Below are 24,087 nucleotides of genomic sequence, written 5' to 3' on the forward strand. Positions count from 1 at the left end.
GTGGTCGTTGTCCTGCCGCCAGAAGAGTCCTGGATCCACTTCTGTCCATGGAATATCTTCTTGGCAGTCGTCCTGCCCCTGGGGGACTTCAGGGTCCATTTCTGCCCCCAGGACGATGGTATCCACGTTCCTAATAGTGAAGATAATGAATAGGTTAATGTATCATATCACCGATACTTAGTACATAGCTAATGGATATCAAAAGTATATAAGTATATGCTTTTTCGTGAAAAGAAACAATCAATACAACCTGAAATATAAGTTGTAACTTGCTCATGACATCACTGTCAAGAAGAATATATTGTATGTTGTCTTCGAAAGATAGTTTGGAGAACTTGCCTTCCTGGTAGTCTGGCGGCTGTGTGGTCGTTGTCCTGCCGCCAGAAGAGTCCTGGATCCACTTCTGTCCATGGAATATCTTCTTGGCAGTCGTCCTGCCCCTGGGGGACTTCAGGGTCCATTTCTGCCCCCAGGACGATGGTATCCACGTTCCTAATAGTGAAGATAATGAATAGGTTAATGTATCATATCACCGATACTTAGTACATAGCTAATGGATATCAAAAGTATATAAGTATATGCTTTTTCGTGAAAAGAAACAATCAATACAACCTGAAATATAAGTTGTAACTTGCTCATGACATCACTGTCAAGAAGAATATATTGTATGTTGTCTTCGAAAGATAGTTTGGAGAACTTGCCTTCCTGGTAGTCTGGCGGCTGTGTGGTCGTTGTCCTGCCGCCAGAAGAGTCCTGGATCCACTTCTGTCCATGGAATATCTTCTTGGCAGTCGTCCTGCCCCTGGGGGACTTCAGGGTCCATTTCTGCCCCCAGGACGATGGTATCCACGTTCCTAATAGTAAAGTGAATATATTTTACATCATTGGTACTTACTGTGTGTATAAATACATGTTATATGCCTACACATGGAAAAAATCCCAGACATCAAACTCAAGTTGTAACTTTGCAGTAGACGTCATGGTAAACAAGGATGCATTGTTTGAAAGAAACAGTTGCTTGCGTAAGCGACGGGTCTACAAAAAAGGGCAAAAAGCCCTTTCCATAATGTAGGCTTCCTACACACATTATGACTTCGTAAGTGTCCTTTTTACACCTCTTTTAGCAATATACCAGCTATATCACTGTGAGAAACAACAAATATATGCTTCACACAACATTCCCATATGGGAAATCGAATTAGGGTTGTTTGGAATGTCATGAGAGAATGCTTTAACTATCCCCATAGATTTAAAATGCAAAACAAATATGTCGGGACATGAAAACAAAATTTAATCTAAATATGAAAACTGAAACATTGAAATACTTTACCAGCAGGTGTCGGCCAGTACACTGACTCTCAAAGTGACCAGCCGGGACTTGCTTTGTCTCGAACTACCTACTGAAGGACGGAATGGTGGGTTAACACTAAGTTATGCCATCTATAGATAGCATCGTACAGGGCATGCACGAAGGGGCCCCTATCCACACTACCTCCTAAATCTACCAGTCAAGTGCAGTCAGCATTGGGTCTACTGGGGATGCTGAAAAGACTGGGGCCACAGAGTGTGCCAACCCTAAACTAGCTGGATTGTCATAGCAACCATTCTGACTGTACAATCAGGCCCTAGCACCGAACCTACTCCATGTACAATGGAGGGCTACGCGGAGAGCGGATGTACTATGGAGCCACCATGAGACAAAAGCTCATCCCATCGGACCCTCGGTAAGCCAGTGTACGAAAGTCCGATGTGGAAGGGTTCAGAGGGACACAACACCAAATCCAGAATGTGCCAGGGTTCCTGCGTCTGAAAGAAATGAGTCATGCATAAACATCAGGAATCACATTTTTCGCGTATGTAGATTGGTTTAACAACAGCGAGTAGGTGTTGTTTATGCTGCTATGGCAATATTCCCGCAACGGGTCTTGGAAGTGGGCATGAGGCATAGTATTTAAGTAGGGACTGGAACACTGGCACTGAACATGGCGTGCCAACACTTGAACAACCAGGCTACACTACCACTCCGTTTACGTACAGAAACCAGTATCAAACATTCCCATTTATACCTAAATGGCTGTATACTATGAGAGAATAAGTGTGCACTGTATATTAAACAAATATTCATGAAGACGCATATTTTCTTCTAATTAGAGTTGGAAACACCTGCCTGTCTGGTCCTCTGTCGTCCATCTGAAGAATCCTTGAAGTCGTCCTACCTCTACAGGATCTCAAGACTTTCTGTCTCTTCGACGAATGTTTCATATCATTGTGGGTCAGTGCTCAGACTCCAAGCGGGCTTCGGTCGCTCTCTTAAAGTGTACACCTGGAAACAACAAAGGGCAAACCGTCCACCTTACGTAACCTAATCCCAGTCGCCGAACCCTAAACAAAGGGTTAAAGCTACTGAAAACACCTCAATCACAAGTGTTTGCACAGAGACATTTTTTGTGATTTAGCTTGAGCCAAGTGAGATCTGGTAATATTCTTTATTGAAACAAAACAAAACAGATTTTTTTTCATTAATTACAGATTTATTTATCTAAGACAATATTATTAAAACATAATCAACGGCTAATACAATACAGTTATGACGCATTGTAAATTGAAAATGACAAGTTAAACCCAAAGTGACATAGGTGTATGGATCATTAAAAAATGAACTAAAACAAACTGTCGTCAATGGGTGGGAATGTTGTAAATTGTGATGTGCTTGTCACTGCTCATTGCATTCGTGACTCACTCGTGTTTTTCTGCAATTACAGTCTGTTTGCTGTGAAAACGTACTGATGAATGTTTCTTTAAACAAAAGAGTAAATCGAATAAAGTGAAATTAAGATTGCAAATTCATATAATTTTACCTTGCCAATTGAACATTTAATTCTCAGAATTTTATTCAACTTAGGATGAAAGTCGTTTAATAAACGATCATAATTTCAGATCACTTTCTGTGTTTGTATTACAAGGGGGTATGCACATTAAATAAAACGCCGAGAAGGAGTTGCGTTGGTCTAGGTTAACGCTCATCACGTACCGCACGTGCTCTTGTTTCACTGTTCTAACTGCTGCGCTTACCCCCTTGCAATACAAACCAGTAATAACGATGTAAATCTATGATCATTTATAAAACTGTTGATAGCCTGGATATTTTTGTTTAAAGCATAAGTTTACTGTGGAAGTATATGGGAAAGCATTTGGTGTGGTTTGACCACAAACGGGACTATCCCGTCATCACTTCTGAAATCGTTCTCAATGGGACCCGTTCCGGGGTAGAATAGGTCTTCAGCAACCCACAAAAAGCGTGCCATAAAAGGCGACTATGCTTGTCGTAAGAGGCGACTAACGGGAACGGATGGTCAGGCTCGCTTGACCACCCGACACATGTTGACATAAGTCATCGGTTATCAACTGGGTAGATCGATGTTCATGCTGTTGATCACTGGAATGTCTGGTCCAGACACGATGATTTGCAGACCGCCGCCATATAGCTGGAATATGGCTGGAGCTCGGTGTAAAACTAAACTCACTTACTCACTCATTCTCGGTGGTGCTCAACGCAACCTGTGTAAACTTCAGATCCTCATTCATTCGTAATTCCATGCCAAGCAAATGACAACGAAATATGTAAATAAACGTAAACTATACATTAACAGCTATTACTGTGTACATATTTTTTTACAAGTTTGTAAAATCATTTATGTGTAACATAATAGAGCAATAAATATTGTACACGTAGTAGAATTGTTCACATAAAAAATATATATATAATATGATATGCATGCATGTATATGAATGTGTGTATCCATGGATGTTTAATTTGCATTTCATATTTTGATGCAACATCGATGTACCTGCCTTTCGAGGGTTTTTAGATTTACCCACATACTCAAACACACACACTTTCTCTCATGCCCTCTCTATCTCTCTTTCTCTCTTTCTCGCTCATACACACATGCGTACATCTACATGTTATTACACGGTGTCATTTATTAACTTCTAGTCTCCCCGTGAATTTGGTACCTAGAAGTCATAGATAATTGTTCCCCAATTCATCTAAGGCTTCAGTGGGGGTAGATACATCGATGTTACAGTTCCATACAATGTGAGTGAGTTAGTGAGTGAATTTTGCGCCGGTTTTCCGCAACAATCCAGCAGTATCCCGGTGGCGGACACCAGAAATGCTCCCAATATCATGGGGAATCGAACCCGTGTCTTCAACGTGATGAGCGAACGCTTTAACCACTGGGCTACCCTACCACTCCTCCCCTACAAAGCAAACATTGGCGTCATCGTAATCCTTCAAGGTACAGAAGTACAGCCTAGTGGTTAAAGCCATCCCTCGTCAGGCCGAACACCCGGATTCGATTCCCCACATGGATACAGTGTGTGAAGTCCATTTCCTATGTCCCCCACCATGATATTGCTAAAAGCTGTGTGACAAGTTTCGGAGCAAACACTTCTCCTTGGTGAAGCGCCTTAACAATAACTGAAACGCACGTAAAATGAATTTAAGCAGATAATTTACTCCACCTTCCTCGTCCCCGTGGCCGTGCGGTAGAGTGTCTGCCTACGATTCGGAGACGTATGATGCAAATCTCGCTTCGGAATACATTTGCACTTTGATTTCAAACTTGAACGATATTTTTCAATTGATTTCAAACACTCATGGATCATTCGAATGTTGATGTTCATATAAAGTTAGGAAAAGTAAAACCTGGGAAGAGATCTTTCTAGCGAAAAGTAAAAACCTTTCCTTCCAAAACAAAAACCACAAATGCTGCTATTCTGGGAAAGCAAGAGATGGCCTAAAATAGTGAGAAACACACTTCCGGTTTACATAAACACACTCATCTTTTCGACTATCCACAATGTGTGACTGGTTGAAGCTACCGGAAAATCGTAACTGTCAGCTGTCTTTTCGTTTTCCTTTTCCTTTACCTTAGGTTAGTGCAATATATTGACACACAGATGTCCGTTAACTGTTTTTAACTAATTATAAACAGACGACATGTGTGTAATATGTCGGTAATGGCGTTGACATAAGCGAATATGTTTGAATGATTCAGCCTGTGCGTCTAAATTAAGAAATTAAAATTATTATGTTTATTACCAAAGTCGTTAAATTGAGGAAAATAAACTCAAATCTACTTTCACACATAGGCTGACTACCCGCAGTCTCTGTACGTAGAACGCAACGTCACAGAAGAACCGTGACGTCGTGGCATTGTTCATGACGTCACGTTACCATGACAAAGTGATATTTTGCCCTATGGCATCGTATGAAAAATATGAACCCCGATACGTTCGCCTTCGTAGGTAATAAATAAACTTATTACTCACCCGTGGAAGATACTGCAGTGTAATATGTTTATGGCAATATTACACTAGTGTAATACCGCTAGATGTATGACGTCATAAGGATTCTGAGCTTTGGCGTCACAATGCTTTATGCCGCAGTCGCAGAGATACTGGACCTTGTTTGACCAGAGGAAAAGTGGGAGTCCTCACACTGTAGCCTCTGTTTCTATTTATTTGAGTTGGAAGTAATAAACAGAATACTAAACTCGTTTCCGTGAAATTCCATTTTCATTAAACTCGTGAAAGATTTAGTCTCAAACTCGCTTTGGCTCGTTTGATACCACATCATTCACTCGTTTAACCCAAAATGGTATTACACCGAAGGTCGTTTAGTATCCTCTGTATACATATATACACACATATGAATCGGTTGACGATTCTTTTTCCACACACACAAAAACAACAACAGAATTTCAGAATCCACAAGAAACAACCCTCCTAATATACATGAGCATATAATTTATAAATTCAATATTTGTAAAACTAAAAAAATCTTCATTCAGCCTCTGTTATCTTCCTTAATATACAACAGCTCCCAGAAACATATGAGGCAAATTTCAGTTCCACTTCCCGCAAAAGTTTACTATATCCTAGTGCATGCCGTGACGTCAAGTGGGAGATTAACGCCGTGTTGTGTCCCAGGCAGCTGGCATTGCACACCACATTCAAGTGTGTCGTTGTCGTTGAGGTCTCGCAACGATGTACAGACCAAGCTGTAGACGTTGCATTATGTTACTGACGGCGTTGGCAATATTCAACGGACTTTTGTGGTCAATTTTGCAGGGAGTGTTCAGCCAGGGTTCCGCGCTGAGTACCCTCAAGATTCTGACTCGGAGGTAAAGTTGAATGATTTTTTAGCGACAGTTTCGTGCCTCGCGTATGTGTTTATGGCATGTGTACGATAGAGGCTCTGGTGAGGCTTTATGAGTTGGTAAGGTGACACATGTTATAAAGGTTAGTAACAGATGAAGGGATGTCAAGGACTGAATGAACACTTTTTAAAACTGTGCCTTTAGACAGCAAGAATGTTCTGTTGTTTAATGCGACAAGGGAGTTGACACTGCTTTGTCCATCTATTTGTTGTATTTGTGTGTGTGTGTGTGTGTGTGTGTGTGTGTGTGTGTGTGTGTGTGTCTTAGCTCGTAAAAGTCTGCTTGAAGACAACCTCACTACTGACCCTCCCCCCACCCACCCACACCCACATACACAACAGTCCCGCAACCGCCATCCGCCTTCTCTACCCCTCTTTCTCTGTGAACAGTTTTTGTGTGCCTGCCCCTCTCTCTCCATCTCTCTCTCTCTTTCTTTCTCTCTTCCCCTCTCTCTGCTATCTTTCCATCTCTCTGTTATCTCTCTCCCTCCTCTCTCTGATATCTCTCTCTCCCCCTGTCTCTGTGTTATCTCTCTCTCATACACACACCCGCACACACACACCCGCACGCACGCACACACACACACACACACAAACACACAAACACACACACACACACACACACACACACACACACACACACACACACACACACACACACACACACACACACACACACACACTAAGCTATCATAACGCACTGACTACTCCAAAAAAGTTTATTACGTACTAGGTGTCAGGGAGAATCCATGGCAGCACACGTGGCTGCATGTATAAACTGTAGGTAAACAGAATATATTATTGTCATAGAATTATTATTTTTTTCATCACATGTCGTATTGATATAATTGTTAGAGATTTTATATCAACACGTTAAGGGCGGTGGGGTAGCCTAGTGGTTAATGCATTCGTTCCTCACGCTGAAGACCCGGGTTCGATTAGTCGCATGGGTACAATGTTGTGAAGCCCATTTTTGGTGTCCCCTGCCGTGATATTGCTGGAATATTGCTAAAAGCGGCGAAATACCAACCTCACTCACACACTCAAAATGTTAAACTGTGCTGCCATCCCGTCAGCTGTCGTAGGCTTCGACGCGGTTAAAATATTGGATGTACATTTAATATAATTGTAACAACACTTGCTGAAACTTTGACAACAGGAATAATGCGGGTTTTTCAGGTATCCTGGCGTAATGGGTTTTCTATCGGATAACGGTAAAATATTTCGTGAACAAAAAAAATGATAATAATCTTTTAATGTCGTCAACGTTCAGCCTTCCTTCAGACAAGATGATTGATTTCACAACCTGTTACATATCATGCGTTTTCTGTCGTTAATCCGCCACGGCAGTCGAAGCGATATCAAACTTTCGCCGGATGTGACGTCATATGTTTTCCATGGTTTAGTTGGCTGTATATATTTTTAGCGATGTTGTGACAGTAAGGTATGCCCAGAACCGCGCACAATACAGTCAGATATTTCAAATGGCAGAAATAATTTTTAAATGTCCTTTGTAAGTGGCTTCAAAACAGTTTTAACTGATGCTGAGAACAAAACACCAGCGGAAGGAGATTTCCCATTTAAGCATATGAGGTGGAAAGTCCTAGAATGCCCCGTCTAAGTAAACTTAGTCTCAGTGTATTTCGTTACACTCCACCACTGAGTCAGTCTAAGTAACCTTAGTCTAAGTGTATTTCGTTACACTCCACCACTGGGTCAGTCTAAGTAAACTTAGTCTCAGTGTATTTCGTTACACTCCACCACTGAGTCAGTCTAAGTAACCTTAGTCTAAGTGTATTTCGTTACGCTCCACCACTGAGTCAGTCTAAGTAAACTTAGTCTCAGTGTATTTCGTTACACTCCACCACTGAGTCAGTCTAAGTAACCTTAGTCTAAGTGTATTTCGTTACACTCCACCACTGAGTCAGTCTAAGTAAACTTAGTCTCAGTGTATTTCGTTACTCTCCACCACTGAGTCAGTCTAAGTAACCTTAGTCTCAGTGTATCTCGTTACACTCCACCACTGATTCAGTCTAAGTAAACTTAGTCTCAGTGTATTTCGTTACTCTCCACCACTGAGTCAGTCTAAGTAACCTTAGTCTCAGTGTATATCGTTACACTCCACCACTGAGTCAGTCTAAGTAAACTTAGTCTCAGTGTATTTCGTTACACTCCACCACTGTAAACTTAGTCTCAGTGTATTTCGTTACACTCCACCACTGGGTCAGTCTAAGTAAACTTAGTCTCAGTGTATTTCGTTACACTCCACCACTGGGTCAGTCTAAGTACACTTAGTCTCAGTGTATTTCGTTACACTCCACCACTGGGTCAGTCTAAGTAAACTTAGTCTCCGTGTATCTCGTTGCACCCCACCACTGGGTCAGTCTAAGTAAACTTAGTCTCAGTGTATTTCGTTACACTCCACCACTGAGTCAGTCTAAGTACACTTAGTCTCAGTGTATTTCGTTACGCTCCACCACTGGGTCAGTCTAAGTACACTTAATCTCAGTGTATTTCGTTACGCTCCACCACTGGGTCAGTCTAAGTACACTTAATCTCAGTGTATTTCGTTACACTCCACCACTGGGTGAGTCTAAGTAAACTTAGTCTCAGTGTATTTCGTTACACTCCACCACTGGGTCAGTCTTAGTAACCTTAGTCTCAGTGTATTTCGTTACACTCCACCACTGAGTCTAACAAAACCCAGTAGCAGGTGGCGTCAGGTAACCTTTGAGCGACCAATGACCGTCCAATTAAACCGAGACGGTTAAATAGATTTAACCAGTCAGACAACGGTTACTATTTAGGGATCGCAGGGACTTTCAAAATATTCAGGTCATTGACACAGATCTCTTCACATACAAAAATCTGCTTATAACACAATTATTTGACCTGCAGTATATACGCTTTGGGGTGTCTGTTGACATGGTTACCATTAGCTAATATTTACAGCGACTGTTTACTCAAAGTTGTCATGGTTGTACGTACGCCGTGTGCATCACCCGGAAGCGAGCGTACGCTAAATAGCATTCGGGATCGTTCGTGTACGTACCTTTTCGAGATAAAAAGTTCAAAAGGTATGTGCGAATGTGCACTTTCGCGATTTGATAAGCTGTGGTTTTATTGCTCAACCTCAAGCTCAATTCTAACCAAGATCTCCGCAGGTTCTACATAGGAAATCTGCAGGGTTGACCATCAACATCCACCTTACCACTACTCCTACTTGCTGGTCAGATAAGTAAGTCCAGTGCATGGACCTATAATGTAGCTGTCCTCTGACCACAAGACAGCAAAGGTATCAGATTCAACAGATTACAACATTGTGAGTGAGTTTAGTTTTACGCCGCGTTGTATCCATGTTGGGGGTCGAAACAGGGCTTTCAGCGTGATGCTTTAACCACTAGGCTACCCCACCTCACCTGAACCTTCATAGGACCCATGAAGGTCTGGGTAGAATAGGCCCTCAGCAACTCACTCACTCACTCACTCACTCACTCACTCATACATTGAGTGGGTACAATGTGTGAAACCCAATACTGGTGTCCCCGAAGTGATATTGCTGGAATACTGCTAAATGCGGCGTAAAAAAACTCACTCACTCACTCATCCACTCGCAGAGTGAGGGTCAATATGTAAGAAGGTTGGGTGCGACGTTTCTTGTTTACACTGACAGCCATACCGGAAGCAAACATATCAAGGAGGCGTTACCTGAGCGCCTGTATGCTCAGCCTGCTCTGCCCAAACGCTCTTATTACGTTTGGTTGCCATTAGTATGTTTAGATAGTACCGTCTACAGAAAAGAAGAGGTTACGGTGGTACGTTTTAACTTCTTCCGAAATCCATTTCTGTGCAAAAGTTAATTTCACACCATCAATATCCCTTCCTCAACTAGCTCTGCTCTGTATAGGAAGGAAGAATAGGACAACGCCACGAGGTTTTTCAAACTTTCTTTGAAGTTATTTTCCGCATTGAAATATGTTATAGGGCATAAGTATTTGAGATCAGTGAAGTTTCCTGTCAATTATTTCTTGCTATTTGTACTAGTAGTTGTAAGCGATTGTTTGTAGTAGTAGCTTTAGCAGTAGTAGTGACAGTTGTAGTGGGTTTGTAGTAGTAGCTTTAGCAGTAGCAGTGACAGTTGTAGTGGGTTTGTAGTAGTAGCTTTAGCAGTAGCAGTGACAGTTGTAGTGGGTTTGTAGTAGTAGCTTTAGCAGTAGCAGTGACAGTTGTAGTGGGTGTAGTGGTAGTAGCTTTAGCAGTAGCAGTGACAGTTGTAGTGGGTGTAGTAGTAGTAGCTTTAGCAGTTGCACTGACAGTTGTAGTGGGTTTGTAGTAGTAGCTTTAGCAGTAGCAGTGACAGTTGTAGTGGGTGTAGTAGTAGTAGCTTTAGCAGTTGCAGTGACAGTTGTAGTGGGTTTGTAGTAGCAGCTTTAGCAGTGACAGTTGTAGTGGGTTTGTAGTAGTAGCTTTAGCAGTTGCAGTGACAGTTGTAGTGGGTGTAGTAGTAGTAGTAGCTTTAGCAGCAGCAGCAGTGACAGTTGTAGTGGGTGTAGTAGTAGTAGTAGCTTTAGCAGTAGCAGTCAGTTTTAAGGGGTGTAGTAGAAGTAGTAGTAGTAGTAGTAGCAGCAGCAGCAGCAGCAGCAGTTGTAGTGGGTGTAGTAGGAGTAGCAGTAGCAGTGGTCGTAGTTGTAGCAGTAGTAGTAACATCTGCATCAGTTGCAGTAGTAATAGTAGAAAACAGGTAGTAGTAGTAGCAGTAGCAGTAACTGTAGCTGTGGCAATAGCAGTAGTAGCAACAGCTGCAACAGTGATGGTAGTGGTAGTATTAGCAGCAGTGACAGTCGTAGTAGCATTAACAGGAACAACAAGTACTAATATTGTTTCGTTACTTACATGCTGTATATTTGGACTGCAGAAAACGTATGATATAGTTCAGTTAGTTTAACAACCGTCCATTATCGTCTACCTCTCGATTTAGTAATCATCGTTACGTACAATTCAGTGACCTTGATTTTCATTTATAATCTCGATAGTTTGATACAACGTCGCTGACCCCGTGTGTCGTAGTTTGTCTAGGGGCGCCGGATTAAAACGTGTCTACAGTGGAATCTGTCTATTACGAATTTGACTGAATAATGCTAGCCAAAGCTGTAAATATCGAAGGGACACACGATTTCACTGCAGCTAATAGAAACATTATTTGTTAACATTTGGTGTACAACTATCGCCCCGTTTACAGTTAATATTATGATACAAAACAAATAACACATTAGGAGTCAGTCAGTGTTTATTATACCATAATTCCGTTCAACACCAAAGACGATAACTACCAACAGTTTTGTGGTCTGAGTAGAACGCAATTAGGTTAACATTAGTAACGGAGATGCTTATTCAGTGGATTGTTATTTTAGTCCGGATTACAAATCATTGTTCTCATAGCAAAAACACATGGTATCGACTGTTCAGTCTGTAATCCGTAATTGACAGAGTCCGGATCACGCCACTTTCAGCAATATTCCAACAATATCCAGGGCTTCAGACATTGTACTCATGTGAGGACTAGAACTCGGGCCTTCGGTGTGACGTGTGAACGCTTTGACCACTAGGCCAGTCCATCGTCGCATAATGAAGTTGCTATTAGATATCAACGTACAGGTTTGTAACTGCAGATTATACAAAGCTGCTGATTGTGTGAACTCAGAATCCCGAAAGTTTCTTTAATATAGCGACATGTAAATACACTTATCTTATTGAACATATACTAGTTCTTTAGACAGCATAATGACGCTAATCTCTTTCTTATTTTCGCAAAATATACACAAACAAGTGAATAGTGATATATGTTTCCAGTATTATTGAGTGAGTTAGGTTTCAGGCGGGTTTTCCTTTTAGCAATTCTTCAACAACAACGAAAAATAAATAAATAAAAACAAAAAAAAGACAACGCTTTAACTGCAAGGCCACCTCACAGCCCCACCAGTATCATGTATTAGATCGGCGTAATAGATGGTGTACCGGGAAGGTTAAAATTTACTTTACAGGTGTCCCTGATGTCACCTAATAGACAGGTGGAGGGTTCTCTCTACTCGGTTCACCGACCAATCTCACATGTCAGTCGGTGGTTTGAAAGTCTTAAATAAAATTGAAGTCTGATTGCATTTGATTGAAATTTTATTGTACTTCAAGATCAGATATCGTAAAACAGACACGTGAAGTTTAACTACGAAAGACTGATGCAGCATCTCTTGTAGTACAAACTGTTGTAATGGCTAGACCGTCCGCTCGGAGTGTCACGGGTTCAATCCTTGGCCCCGTCATACAGAGAGGCGTTTAAATATGGTACTTGTTGTTTCCTGTATGGCGCTCGGCATTAATGGGTACAACACGGACTGGTTGGTTCAGAGTCAGTATAATGTGTCTGAGTGGGGTTTTCTGTGGCATTGTTATGAGTGGATCCGGGTGTGGGTGGGTGGAGGTGAGGGTGGGAAAGGACTGTGTCGTCCCACCCACCTATTTCCTTCTTTCATAGGCTTTGTTCTGTTTGAATGATATGTTTCCAAATGAAGAGACAAACAAACAAACAATTCATTATTTTTAAAAATATAAAACAACATGCTGCTTTTGTTTCCACTTACGTATATGTCTCAACAGAGTCTTGTACAGTCACCAATTTGGATGTCATTATTGTGCAACTTACAACAAATTGTGATTAGAGATTCTTGTACAGTCACCAATTTGGATGTCATTATTGTGCAACTTACAACAAATTGTGATTAGAGATTCTTGTACAGTCACCAATTTGGATGTCATTATTGTGCAACTTACAACAAATTGTGATTAGAGATTCTTGTACAGTCACCAATTTGGATGTCATTATTGTGCAACTTACAACAAATTGTGATTAGAGATTCTTGTACAGTCACCAATTTGGATGTCATTATTGTGCAACTTACAACAAATTGTGATTAGAGATTCTTGTACAGTCACCAATTTGGATGTCATTATTGTGCAACTTACAACAAATTGTGATTAGAGATTCTTGTACAGTCACCAATTTGGATGTCATTATTGTGCAACTTACAACAAATTGTGATTAGAGATTCTTGTACAGTCACCAATTTGGATGTCATTATTGTGCAACTTACAACAAATTGTGATTAGAGATTCTTGTTTCATTGCGATTCTTGTTTCATTATTTCTTTTAATTATTTCCTCTTTGGTTCGATTATTGTGGATGTGCTTGAGAGTATTTTCCCTTTATTGCAATTATTTTCACGTTGTTTCAATCATGCTGTTGATCATGTTTTTGTTCACTGGATTGTCTGGTCCACGTTCGATTATTAACAGGCCGCCTCTGTATAACTGGAATACTGTTTTGTGCGGCATAAAACTTAAACTCACTCACTCAAAATCCCATCATCGCGTGATATGTACTCACATGAAACTACCACGGCGTGGTGTAAGTGAAACACTATTAATTAAACTCACTCACTCTTGTATTTTAGGCGCATTGGTAGTGGCGACAAACCTATTGGCCTGGACCTAGATGGCTTACAAGGAATCAAAAAGTGAGTAATGTAAACATATCCAACAACACGTGTGTCGACGTGTCACTGAAGGTGAGGATGGAGACTTCTGTGGATATACAAGTTCTTTTTGGTGTAGATTCTAACACCGTTATCAAGCAAAAGATGTAGATTCTATCACCGTTATCAAGCAAAAGATGTGGATTCTAACACTGTTATCAAGCAAAGATTGTAACACCGTTATCAAGCAAAAGATGTAGATTCTAACACCGTTATCAAGCAAAAGATTCTAACAGCGTTATCAAGCAAAAGATGTAGATTCTAACACCGTTATCAAGCAAAAGATGTAGATTCTAACACCGTTATCAAGCAAAAGATGATCTTTTGCTTGATAACGACGTTAGAATCTACACCGTTATGATCATCTTTACTAAACTCACTCACCCCAAATCCTATCATCGCGTGATTTCTGAATTTCTACCCACATCAAACTACCACGACATAGTGTAAGTGAAACACTGGATTTATTATTTTTGTTTTGTTTTTAGGCATATTGGTAATGAGGACAAACCAATAGGCTTGGACCTGAGTGGCCTACAAGGAATTAAAAGGTGAGTACGACACCAAAAAAAATCTTTAACTGCAATTTTAGAGTATCCAACAACATGTTGGCCGACGTATATCACTGAATGTGAACACGGAATCTGCACATTGATCATACCAAAAGTACATTCAATATTTGAAACAATACACATCGAGAGAAGTTTCGCAACACCGATAGTTCTATTTATTCTCATATCACAATTATCGTAAATTTGTTTATATATTAATTTGACCCTTTAGGGGTAGGGGAGGGGGTGTTGGAATGGGACAGGGAAGCACTGATTGCTTAGTGTTCATCTCGCATTACTGTAAAACATCACACAATGACGATCAGACTTAATCTGAGTGAATAACGGTACATTACTGCACATTGTACCACATGTCCATGGCCATCCTCTGAAAGCCTGGTCGGATCGCGCACGTGCTCTTCACGTGCACGTCACCCTCTTAACACGTGGTCTGATTGTACCGTATAATGTACATGTACTTCTGACGTCAGAAAACAGAGGCAACTCTACCTTGGCCCGCCAAGTCTCAAGATTTCAATCTCATAGAGCATGTTCGTGATATGAATGGTTTATTTTTGCTGTATTCCAGTTTTGAAATATCCCGAAACATTTGGAGAGTATTCTACCTGGTGTCCAGCAGCAATCGAGATATTTTCCAACTCGAGACATTCTGACAGAAATTGAAGTGGCCTGTCTTTCCTGTTCTTCCTCAAATGTATTCGGAATACTTCGAATGCAGTTAGAATGCAGTTAGAATATTTAGAATGCAGTTAGAATGCACTTAGAATGCAGTTAGAATATTAGAATGTATTTCGAATGCACCAGACCGGTCTGGACAAGACAATCCAGTGATCAACAACATGAGCATCGATGCGCGCAATTGGGAACGGATGACATGTGTCAACCAAGTCAGCAAGCCTGACCACCCGATCCCGTTAGTCGCCACTTACGCCAAGCATAGTGCCGCCTGTTATGGCAAACATTGGTTGCTGAAGGCCTATTCTACCCCGGGACCTTCACGGGTCCTTTGTCATTTGAGTAGACCGAGATCGTTACCGAGAACTTAGAAATGCCCAAAGCAAACGCAAGGGACTGATGGAGTTCCTCTGAAATAGTTCCATTCCGGTTAAAGAAGGATTCCCATTTCTGCCCCTGCCCTTGCGAGTACATCTCAAGTTGATTCCACCAGCAACCCATTAAAGACTTGAGTAATTCAAATAGTCGCCCAGGGATGTCAGTCCGACAAAGATACTTCAGAATTCACTCATGAGGGACAAATTCGTAATATGCTTTTTGTACTGAAATCCAACACATGGAGAGGCTGCGTTGATATGTGTTTATCCTCCTCTAAAATCACCTTTGCACAAGATGTTCATCCTTGTACCCCCAACATTCCTCTTTTCCCCTTCTGCTCTCTGTAAATAACATCATTGGAAGAGTGGTAAGGTGACACGTGGTTTGTCAAACACCCTGTGAATATTTGATGTTTTGTGTTCAAACAGGTGATAGGGCGTAAGTTTTGGGAGTGAGTCTCGTCTCCCTCTTGAGGAATATAGTACGACGTTTGCACAATCACGGACGAACGTCACCTGAGTCCTCAAGAGGACTGAAACAGTAAAGTAATGGTGAAGTCTGGACTCACAGACAAACGACCCAGTTATTTTCTCATGCACTGCATGATCTCAATCATTGACCCATGGTGCCTCCAGGTTACTGTCGTGTAATCTCCACTGTGTAGATCATGATATCAATCACTGACCCATGGTGCCTCCAGGTTACTGTCGAGTAATCTCCACTGTGTAGATCATGATATCAATCACTGGATTGTCTGCTCTGTGTTTCCCATTTGTCCGTTTGGTTGACACCTGTCGTCGTATATCCTCTGTGTAGATCATGATATCAATCAGTGGATTGTCTGCTCCAGATTCGATTCTTTAGAGACCACCGTCATATATCTATAACACTGGTCTATATTTATAAACAATTAGACGCCGATTTTTAAGGCAACCCCAAGATAAGCCTGGCAGCTAGTAGCACAGATCACGTACTTTGTGAGAACTGAAAGCTGGAGCCAGCCAAACAGGTAAGCCTGCATGGTCACCTAGGCGTCTGCATACTGGGAATAGGGGATCGTCAATGGCTGACCTGCAAGGTATCCCAGTAGCCAAGCATTATGAAAGTCGTACACTCTGCAAAATAAATTAAATAGTTTTAAGGTAGAACGGCATTTCGCCTAACCTGAGATATTTCAACTAGGCTTTATGGGACGCCCCGCCCTTAGGAAATGTCAGAGGGTCGCTGTTTCACCCGTATTTGTCCCTTGTTAACACACTGCTCACCGTCGCAAACTTCCGAAAGCAAATAATCCGTGAACACGTTCCGCCAGGGTTGAGGGCGTGTCGCACACAATACCATGGACACCATAAAAGGTTACAAAGAAACGCTGATTCAGTATTTCTTTGAAGTGGAGCAGAATAAAACTAATTAAATATATACACTATGAACCGGAATAGATAGACACACAGACCGACAGACAGATACACGGATAAACTTTAAAACAGGATAGAATAAATTAATGAATGGATAAATGACTGACAGGGTTAAGTAGTCGTTATTGAATCAAAAGCAAGACATCGTATAGTTTAATAATATATGTTCGTGTGTGTCTTTTTATTTCTTAAAATGTTATAAATGTCAACACGTATTTGTATCAGTTCTACGATCAGGTCACGCTAGAGTGCTTTAGCTCAAGGTTCAGGTCACACTAGAGTGTACTAGTTCTACGATCAGGTCACGCTAGAGTGCTTTAGCTCAAGGTTCAGGTCACACTAGAATGTACTAGTTCTTCGATCAGGTCACGCTAGAGTGCTTTAGCTCAAGGTTCAGGTCACACTAGAATGTACTAGTTCTTCGATCAGGTCACGCTAGAGTGCTTTAGCTCAAGGTTCAGGTCACACTAGAGTGTACTAGTTCTACGATCAGGTCACGCTAGAGTGCTTTAGCTCAAGGTTCAGGTCACACTAGAGTGTACTAGTTCTACGATCAGGTCACGCTAGAGTGCTTTAGCTCAAGGTTCAGGTCACACTAGAATGTACTAGTTCTTCGATCAGGTCACGCTAGAGTGCTTTAGCTCAAGGTTCAGGTCACACTAGAGTGTACTAGTTCTACGATCAGGTCACGCTAGAGTGCTTTAGCTCAAGGTTCAGGTCACACTAGAATGTACTAGTTCTTCGATCAGGTCACGCTAGAGTGCTTTAGCTCAAGGTTCAGGTCACACTAGAATGTACTAGTTCTTCGATCAGGTCACGCTAGAGTGCTTTAGCTCAAGGTTCAGGTCACACTAGAATGTACTGGTTCTTCGATCAGGTCACGCTAGAGTGCTTTAGCTCAAGGTTCAGGTCACACTAGAATGTACTAGATCTAGGTTCAGGTCACACAAGAGTGTATTTGTCCTAGATTAGGTTACACTGAAATGTGTTAGTTCTAGGAACATTTCACTCTAGGGCGTACTAGGGTCACACAAAAGTGTATTAGGTCTATCATTAGGTCACTGTAGAGTATATTACTTCTAGAATCAGATCACACTAGAATGTATTAGTTCTAGAATCAGGTCACACTAGTGTATTAGTTCTAGAATCAGGTCACACTAGAGTGTATTAGTTCTAGAATCAAATCACTCTAGAGTGTATTAGTGTCCGGATCAGATCACACTAGAGTGTATTAATTCTAGAACCAGATCACACTAGAACGTATTCGTTAAAGAATCGGATCACATTAGAGTGTATTAGTTCTAGAATCAGATCACTCTAGAGTGTATTAGTTTTCGGATCAGGTCACACTAGAGTGTATTAATTCTAGAATCAGGTCAAACTAGAGTGTTTTAGTTCTGGAATCAGATCACATTAGAGTGTATTAGGTCTACCATTAGGTCACTGTAGAGTGTATTACTTCCAGAATTAGGTGACACTAGAGTGTATTAGTTCTAGAATCAGATCACACTACAGTGTATTAGTTCTAGAATCAGGTGACACTAGAGCGTATTAGTTCTAGAATCAGGTCACACTAGAGTGTATTAGTTCTAGAATCAGGTGACACTAGAGTGTATTAGTTCTAGAATCAGATCACACTAGAGTGTATTAGTTCTAGAATCAGATCACACTAGAACGTATTAGTTCTAGAATCAGGTCACATTAGAGTGTATTAGTTCTAGAATCAGATCACACTAGAGCGTATTAGTTCTAGAATCAGGTGACACTAGAGTGTATTAGTTCTAGAATCAGGTGACACTAGAGCGTATTAGTTCTAGAATCAGGTCACACTAGAGCGTATTAGTTCTAGAATCAGGTGACACTAGAGTGTATTAGTTCTAGAATCAGATCACACTAGAGTGTATTAGTTCTAGAATCAGATCACACTAGAACGTATTAGTTCTAGAATCAGATCACACTAGAGTGTATTAGTTCTAGAATCAGATCACACTAGAACGTATTAGTTCTAGAATCAGGTCACATTAGAGTGTATTAGTTCTAGAATCAGATCACACTAGAGTGTATTAGTTCTAGAATCAGGCCACAGCACAGTGTATTAGTTCTAGAGTCAGATCACACTAGAGCGTATTAGTTGTAGAATCAGGCCACAGCACAGTGTATTAGTTCTAGAGTCAGGTCACACTAGAGCATATTAGTTCTAGAATCAGCTCACACTAGAGTGTGTTAATTCTAGAATCAGGTTACTCTAGAGTGTATTAGTTCTAGAATCAGCTCACACTAGAGTGTATTAGTTCTAGGATCAGGTCACTCTAGAGTGTATTAGTTCTAGAATCAGCTCACACTAGAGTGTATTAGTTCTAGGATCAGGTCACTCTAGAGTGTATTAGTTCTAGAATCAGATCACACTAGAGTGTATTAGTTCTAGGATCAGGTCACTCTAGAGTGTATTAGTTCTAGAATCAGGTCACATTAGAGTGTATTAGTTCTAGAATCAGATCACACTAGAGCGTATTAGTTCTAGAATCAGGTGACACTAGAGTGTATTAGTTCTGGAATCAGGTGACACTAGAGCGTCTTAGTTCTAGAATCAGGTCACACTAGAGTGTATTAGTTCTAGAATCAAGTGACACTAGAGTGTATTAGTTGTAGAATCAGGTGACACTAGAGTGTATTAGTTCTAGAATCAGATCACACTAGAACGTATTAGTTCTAGAATCAGGTCACATTAGAGTGTATTAGTTCTAGAATCAGATCACACTAGAGTGTATTAGTTCTAGAATCAGGCCACAGCACAGTGTATTAGTTCTAGAGTCAGATCACACTAGAGCGTATTAGTTCTAGAATCAGGCCACAGCACAGTGTATTAGTTCTAGAGTCAGGTCACACTAGAGCATATTAGTTCTAGAATCAGCTCACACTAGAGTGTGTTAATTCTAGAATCAGGTTACTCTAGAGTGTATTAGTTCTAGAATCAGCTCACACTAGAGTGTATTAGTTCTAGGATCAGGTCATTCTAGAGTGTAATAGGTCTAGAATCAGCTCACACTAGAGCGTATTAGTTCTAGGATCAGGTCACTCTAGAGTGTATTAGTTCTAGAATCAGCTCACACTAGAGTGTATTAGTTCTAGGATCAGGTCACTCTAGAGTGCATTAGTTCTAGAATCAGATCACACTAGAGTGTATTAGGTCTACCATTAGGTCACTGTAGAGGGTATTACTTCTAGAATCAGATCACACTAGAGTGTAGTAGTTCTCGGATCAGGTGACACTAGAGTGTATTAGTTCTATGATCACGTCCCTGTATAGTATATTAAATTTAGTTCTAGGATCAGGTCACTCTAGAATGTGTTAGTTCTAGGATCAGGTCACTCTAGAGAGTGTTAGTTCTAGGATCAGGTCACTCTAGAGTGTATTAGTTCTAGGATCAGGTCACTCTAGAGAGTGTTAGTTCTAGGATCAGGTCACTCTAGGGTGTGCTAGTTCTAGGATCAGGTCACTCTAGGGTGTGCTAGTTCTAAGATCAGGTCACTCTAGGGTGTGCTAGTTCTAGGATCAGGTCACTCTAGGGTGAATTAGCTCTAGGTTGAGGTCATAACGCGCGTTAGGTTTAGGCTCAGATCACTATGAGTAATTGTACTCGAAGAGGAAAATTTCATCCTGCCCCAAAAGGATACTTTTCCCAAACTGGACCTTCTTCTCAGCATAATTTAATGGGCTTGAGTGACCAGGCTATGCTTATGTTGTCGTGATCACCGGATTGTCTGATCCAGACCCGATTATTTACAGACTGCCGCCATATAGTTGAACAGCAAACAAACAAACAAAGAAATGCTATGTTATTTCTTCATCATATATAATCTCAGAAAAGCAAATAGGGAACGCCACTTCAGGACAGTGTTCCTTTATTTATTTCTCACGATTCCTCCCACAGCGCTATGAAAAACTGTTATGGAAATATTAAAAGAACACTTGAATGTTCTTGTGCTCATTTATTTGTTTCTCCCATTATATATTGAACATAAAACACCGAAGCTGATTCATGACCCATGCTTGTTGTAAGAGGCGACTAACGGGATCGGGTGCTTAGACTCTGTTGATCTCATTCGACCCCATTGCATAGACTGATGTTCATAATGTTGATCACTGGATTGTCTGATCCAGACTCGATCATTTACAGACCGCCGTCATATAGCTAGAAAACCGCTATCTGCGTTTGAATAGCAAACAACCGAAACAAAGGCAAAAAGAAAACAATATAATGACTGTGCAACCTTGTGTAGGTCGACGTATGTCTTTCTTGGTGATAAATCAATTTTCATTTAGAATAGCATGTTCATAAGTGGCTATATCACATGAACGCTCTCTCTCACAACAGTCTCCCCCGCTGGAAATATCGGAGGGAGTGAACGAGGGTGTGAGTGAGTTTTTAAGCGGCATTTTGCAATATTCCAGCAATGTCACGACAGGGGTCACCGTGACACCGTGATAATCGAACGATCACTAACGCTAAGAAATTATTATGCAGAGAGGCAGGAATATGTTCATGATGAATAATTTATAAGACACGAGGATCAATGTTTCGAACGTGACTTTAATTCATATTCTGGACCTCTGTTGTCAGAGCAACCAACATTTTACCTAAATAATTTTATCACAGATTTTATATTTTACTCAGCCCAACTTTTGTCTCTATTTCATTAGTACGAGTCGCTATCATTTAAGTGAGTTTTTCGCCTCCTTTAGCAATATTCCTGCAATATCACAACTGTGGTCACCAGAAAAGAACTCCACTCAATGTACCCGTGTGGGGTTCGAACCTTCGGCTTAACCACAAGGCTACCCCATCGTCCCCACTGTCATTAAAGATGTTGCTGAAGTTATCATAGGTTATCATAGAGTCAGAGTTTATAGGTTATCATACCATTTAGTCTCTGACATGTTCGACCCGTGAAGGTCCGGGGTAGAATAGGCCTTCAGCAACCGATGCTTGCCATTAAAGGCGACTATGCTTGTCGTAAGAGGAGACTAACGGGATCAGGTGGTCAGGCTCGCTCACTTGGTTGATACGTGTCATCGGTTCCCAATTACGCACATTGATGATCATGTTGTTGATCACTGGATTGTCTGGTCCAGACTCGATTATTTACAGACCGCCGTCATATAGCTAGAATATTGCTGGCTGCGGCGTAAAACTAAACGCACTCACTCACTACTCTGACATGTTCATATTTCACTAACAAGTCCCCAAATTATATTCATAATGTGTAATACAAAGGGGCTAGAGATTTTCTTCAATTTTCAGGTTTTCTAAACAAATCTACAGAGCTATAATTGCCCTACATTTTACCACACAAGTAAAGATTCTGATCACTGACCATCACTGACCTGGACTACTGAAGACCCAAAGACCCGGGTTAGACCTGATCTTCAGTAACCCATGCTTGTCGTAAGAGGCGACTAACGGGATTTGGGGATCGGGCTCGCTGCCTTGGTTAACACATGTCATCAGTTGCGTAGATATATGCTCATGTTATCAATCACTGGTCAGTCTCGTTCAGACTCGATTATTTACAGACAGCCCCCATATAGCTGGAATATTGCTGAGTGCGGCGTCAAACAACAACCAACCAGAATCACTGACATTCCACTGAAAGTGACAGGAATATTTATTGCCTCTACCACAGCTCAACAAAGACACACCCGCTCATTACTTCTTCATCAGCTTTATTGATTTAACAGAAATCGCCCCTCACCCTACCATAGTAATAATGAAATAATTATTGAAAAAATAAAGAAATAAAAATATAAAAAAAAAACAGGCAAAGAGAGTTGTGGTGACTATATAGATTTGCCGGTTGTTCTAGGTTTCCTTTGACTGCATTGCATATATTTGTTTCAGGATGTGTATGGCAGTCTCCGGTCATCATAAAATCCTTTGTAAATAATGAATTATTTATTTGCATTAATGGTATGTTCCTCTTCTCCTCCTGCTCTTTTTTCTCCTCCTTCTACCTTTTCTCCCCCGCCTTCTTCCCTTCTGCGTCTTCTCTTTCTCTTTCTCCTCCTTCTTCTCTTCTTCCTCCGTCTCCCCTGCCCCTTCTTCTTCTCCTTCTTCTCCTTCTTTCTCCTTTTCCTGCTTTTGCTCTCCTCCTTTTCCTTCATTATTTCCTTCTTCTTCTTCTCCTCCTCCGTCTTCACTTTCTCCTGCTTTTTTGCTCCTCCTCCATTACCCCTGTCTTTCTCCTTTTGCTGCTTCTCCTCCTTCTTCTCTTCTTCCTCCGTCTCTCCTGCTCCTACTGCTGCTCCTTCTCCACTACCCCTGCCTTTCTCCTTTTCCTGCTGCTCCTCCTTCTTCTCCTCCTCTTTCTTCTCCGTCTCCCTGCTTCTTTTGCTCCTCTTTACTTCCTTCTCTTTTTCTTTTTCCTGCGTCTTCACCTCCATCTTCTTCTCCTCTCTTCTTCTCCTCCTTCGCTTCTTCTTCGTCTTCTTCTCTTTCTTCTCTCTTTTGACTCCTCCTTTTCTTCGTCTTCTCCTCCTTTGTCTGCTTCTGCTCCTCATTCTTCTCCATCTCCTCCTTCCCTTCTTCCTCCTGCTTCGTCCACTCCCCACCCTTCTCTTCTTCGTCTTCTCCTCATCCTTCTCTTTCTCCTCCTCCCCCTCCTTCTCCTTCACGTCCATTTTCTCCTTCTTTTCCTGCCTCTTCTTTTTACCATGGTCAATGTTCACTTTGTGATTTCCAGGCGGTCAAACAAACCTCATGCGGAGGCAACAGCACTATCCATGTAAGTAGATAAGAAACATGAAGATATATTTTTAAGTGTTTTGGTTTTAACATAAACATATGGCCGATAAGTACACAGCACGTGGTTGTACACATGGTGCTATCTAGTAAAGTCACATTTGATCGCGCAATTTGGAAACCGGACTGGTCCTTAAATATACGCTGGTTACCGGAAATCTGGTACCGGAAGTGAGCTGGGTCCTGTCTCGTATATTGTAAGTTGACGTGCGCCGTGGGAATGGCGCCTACCGGAAGCTTACACGATTTTGTTGAATTCCACGTGAAGGATATGTGGCAACAGCATATGCATGATATGATACAGGACAAAATACTGAGATTGTGAACGGTGCACCTGTTAAAGGCACACATCAAATTGCCAAGATTATGAGCATCGGAACCACTGGAACATCACAGATGCTGTCAGAACCATCGGCTGTGCCTGACAGTCATCAG

General features: G+C 41.2%; 1 protein-coding gene across 1 annotated transcript in view; it reads left to right on the forward strand.

Annotated features, from left to right (window-relative positions):
* Window positions 1-5,985: 5,985 nt before the first annotated feature.
* The window catches only part of LOC137259805 (glucoside xylosyltransferase 1-like), a 37,110-nt gene continuing 19,008 nt past the window's right edge, over window positions 5,986-24,087 (forward strand). Inside the window, exons 1-4 of the mRNA XM_067797420.1 lie at window positions 5,986-6,191; window positions 13,732-13,794; window positions 14,301-14,363; window positions 23,594-23,635. Of these exons, the coding sequence (XP_067653521.1) occupies window positions 6,055-6,191; window positions 13,732-13,794; window positions 14,301-14,363; window positions 23,594-23,635 (305 nt within the window). The 5' untranslated portion in view covers window positions 5,986-6,054. The remainder of the gene's footprint in view (window positions 6,192-13,731; window positions 13,795-14,300; window positions 14,364-23,593; window positions 23,636-24,087) is intronic.

This window comes from Haliotis asinina, chromosome 13, assembly GCF_037392515.1.
Source record: "Haliotis asinina isolate JCU_RB_2024 chromosome 13, JCU_Hal_asi_v2, whole genome shotgun sequence".
In the NCBI taxonomy this organism is placed as follows: domain Eukaryota; kingdom Metazoa; phylum Mollusca; class Gastropoda; order Lepetellida; family Haliotidae; genus Haliotis; species Haliotis asinina.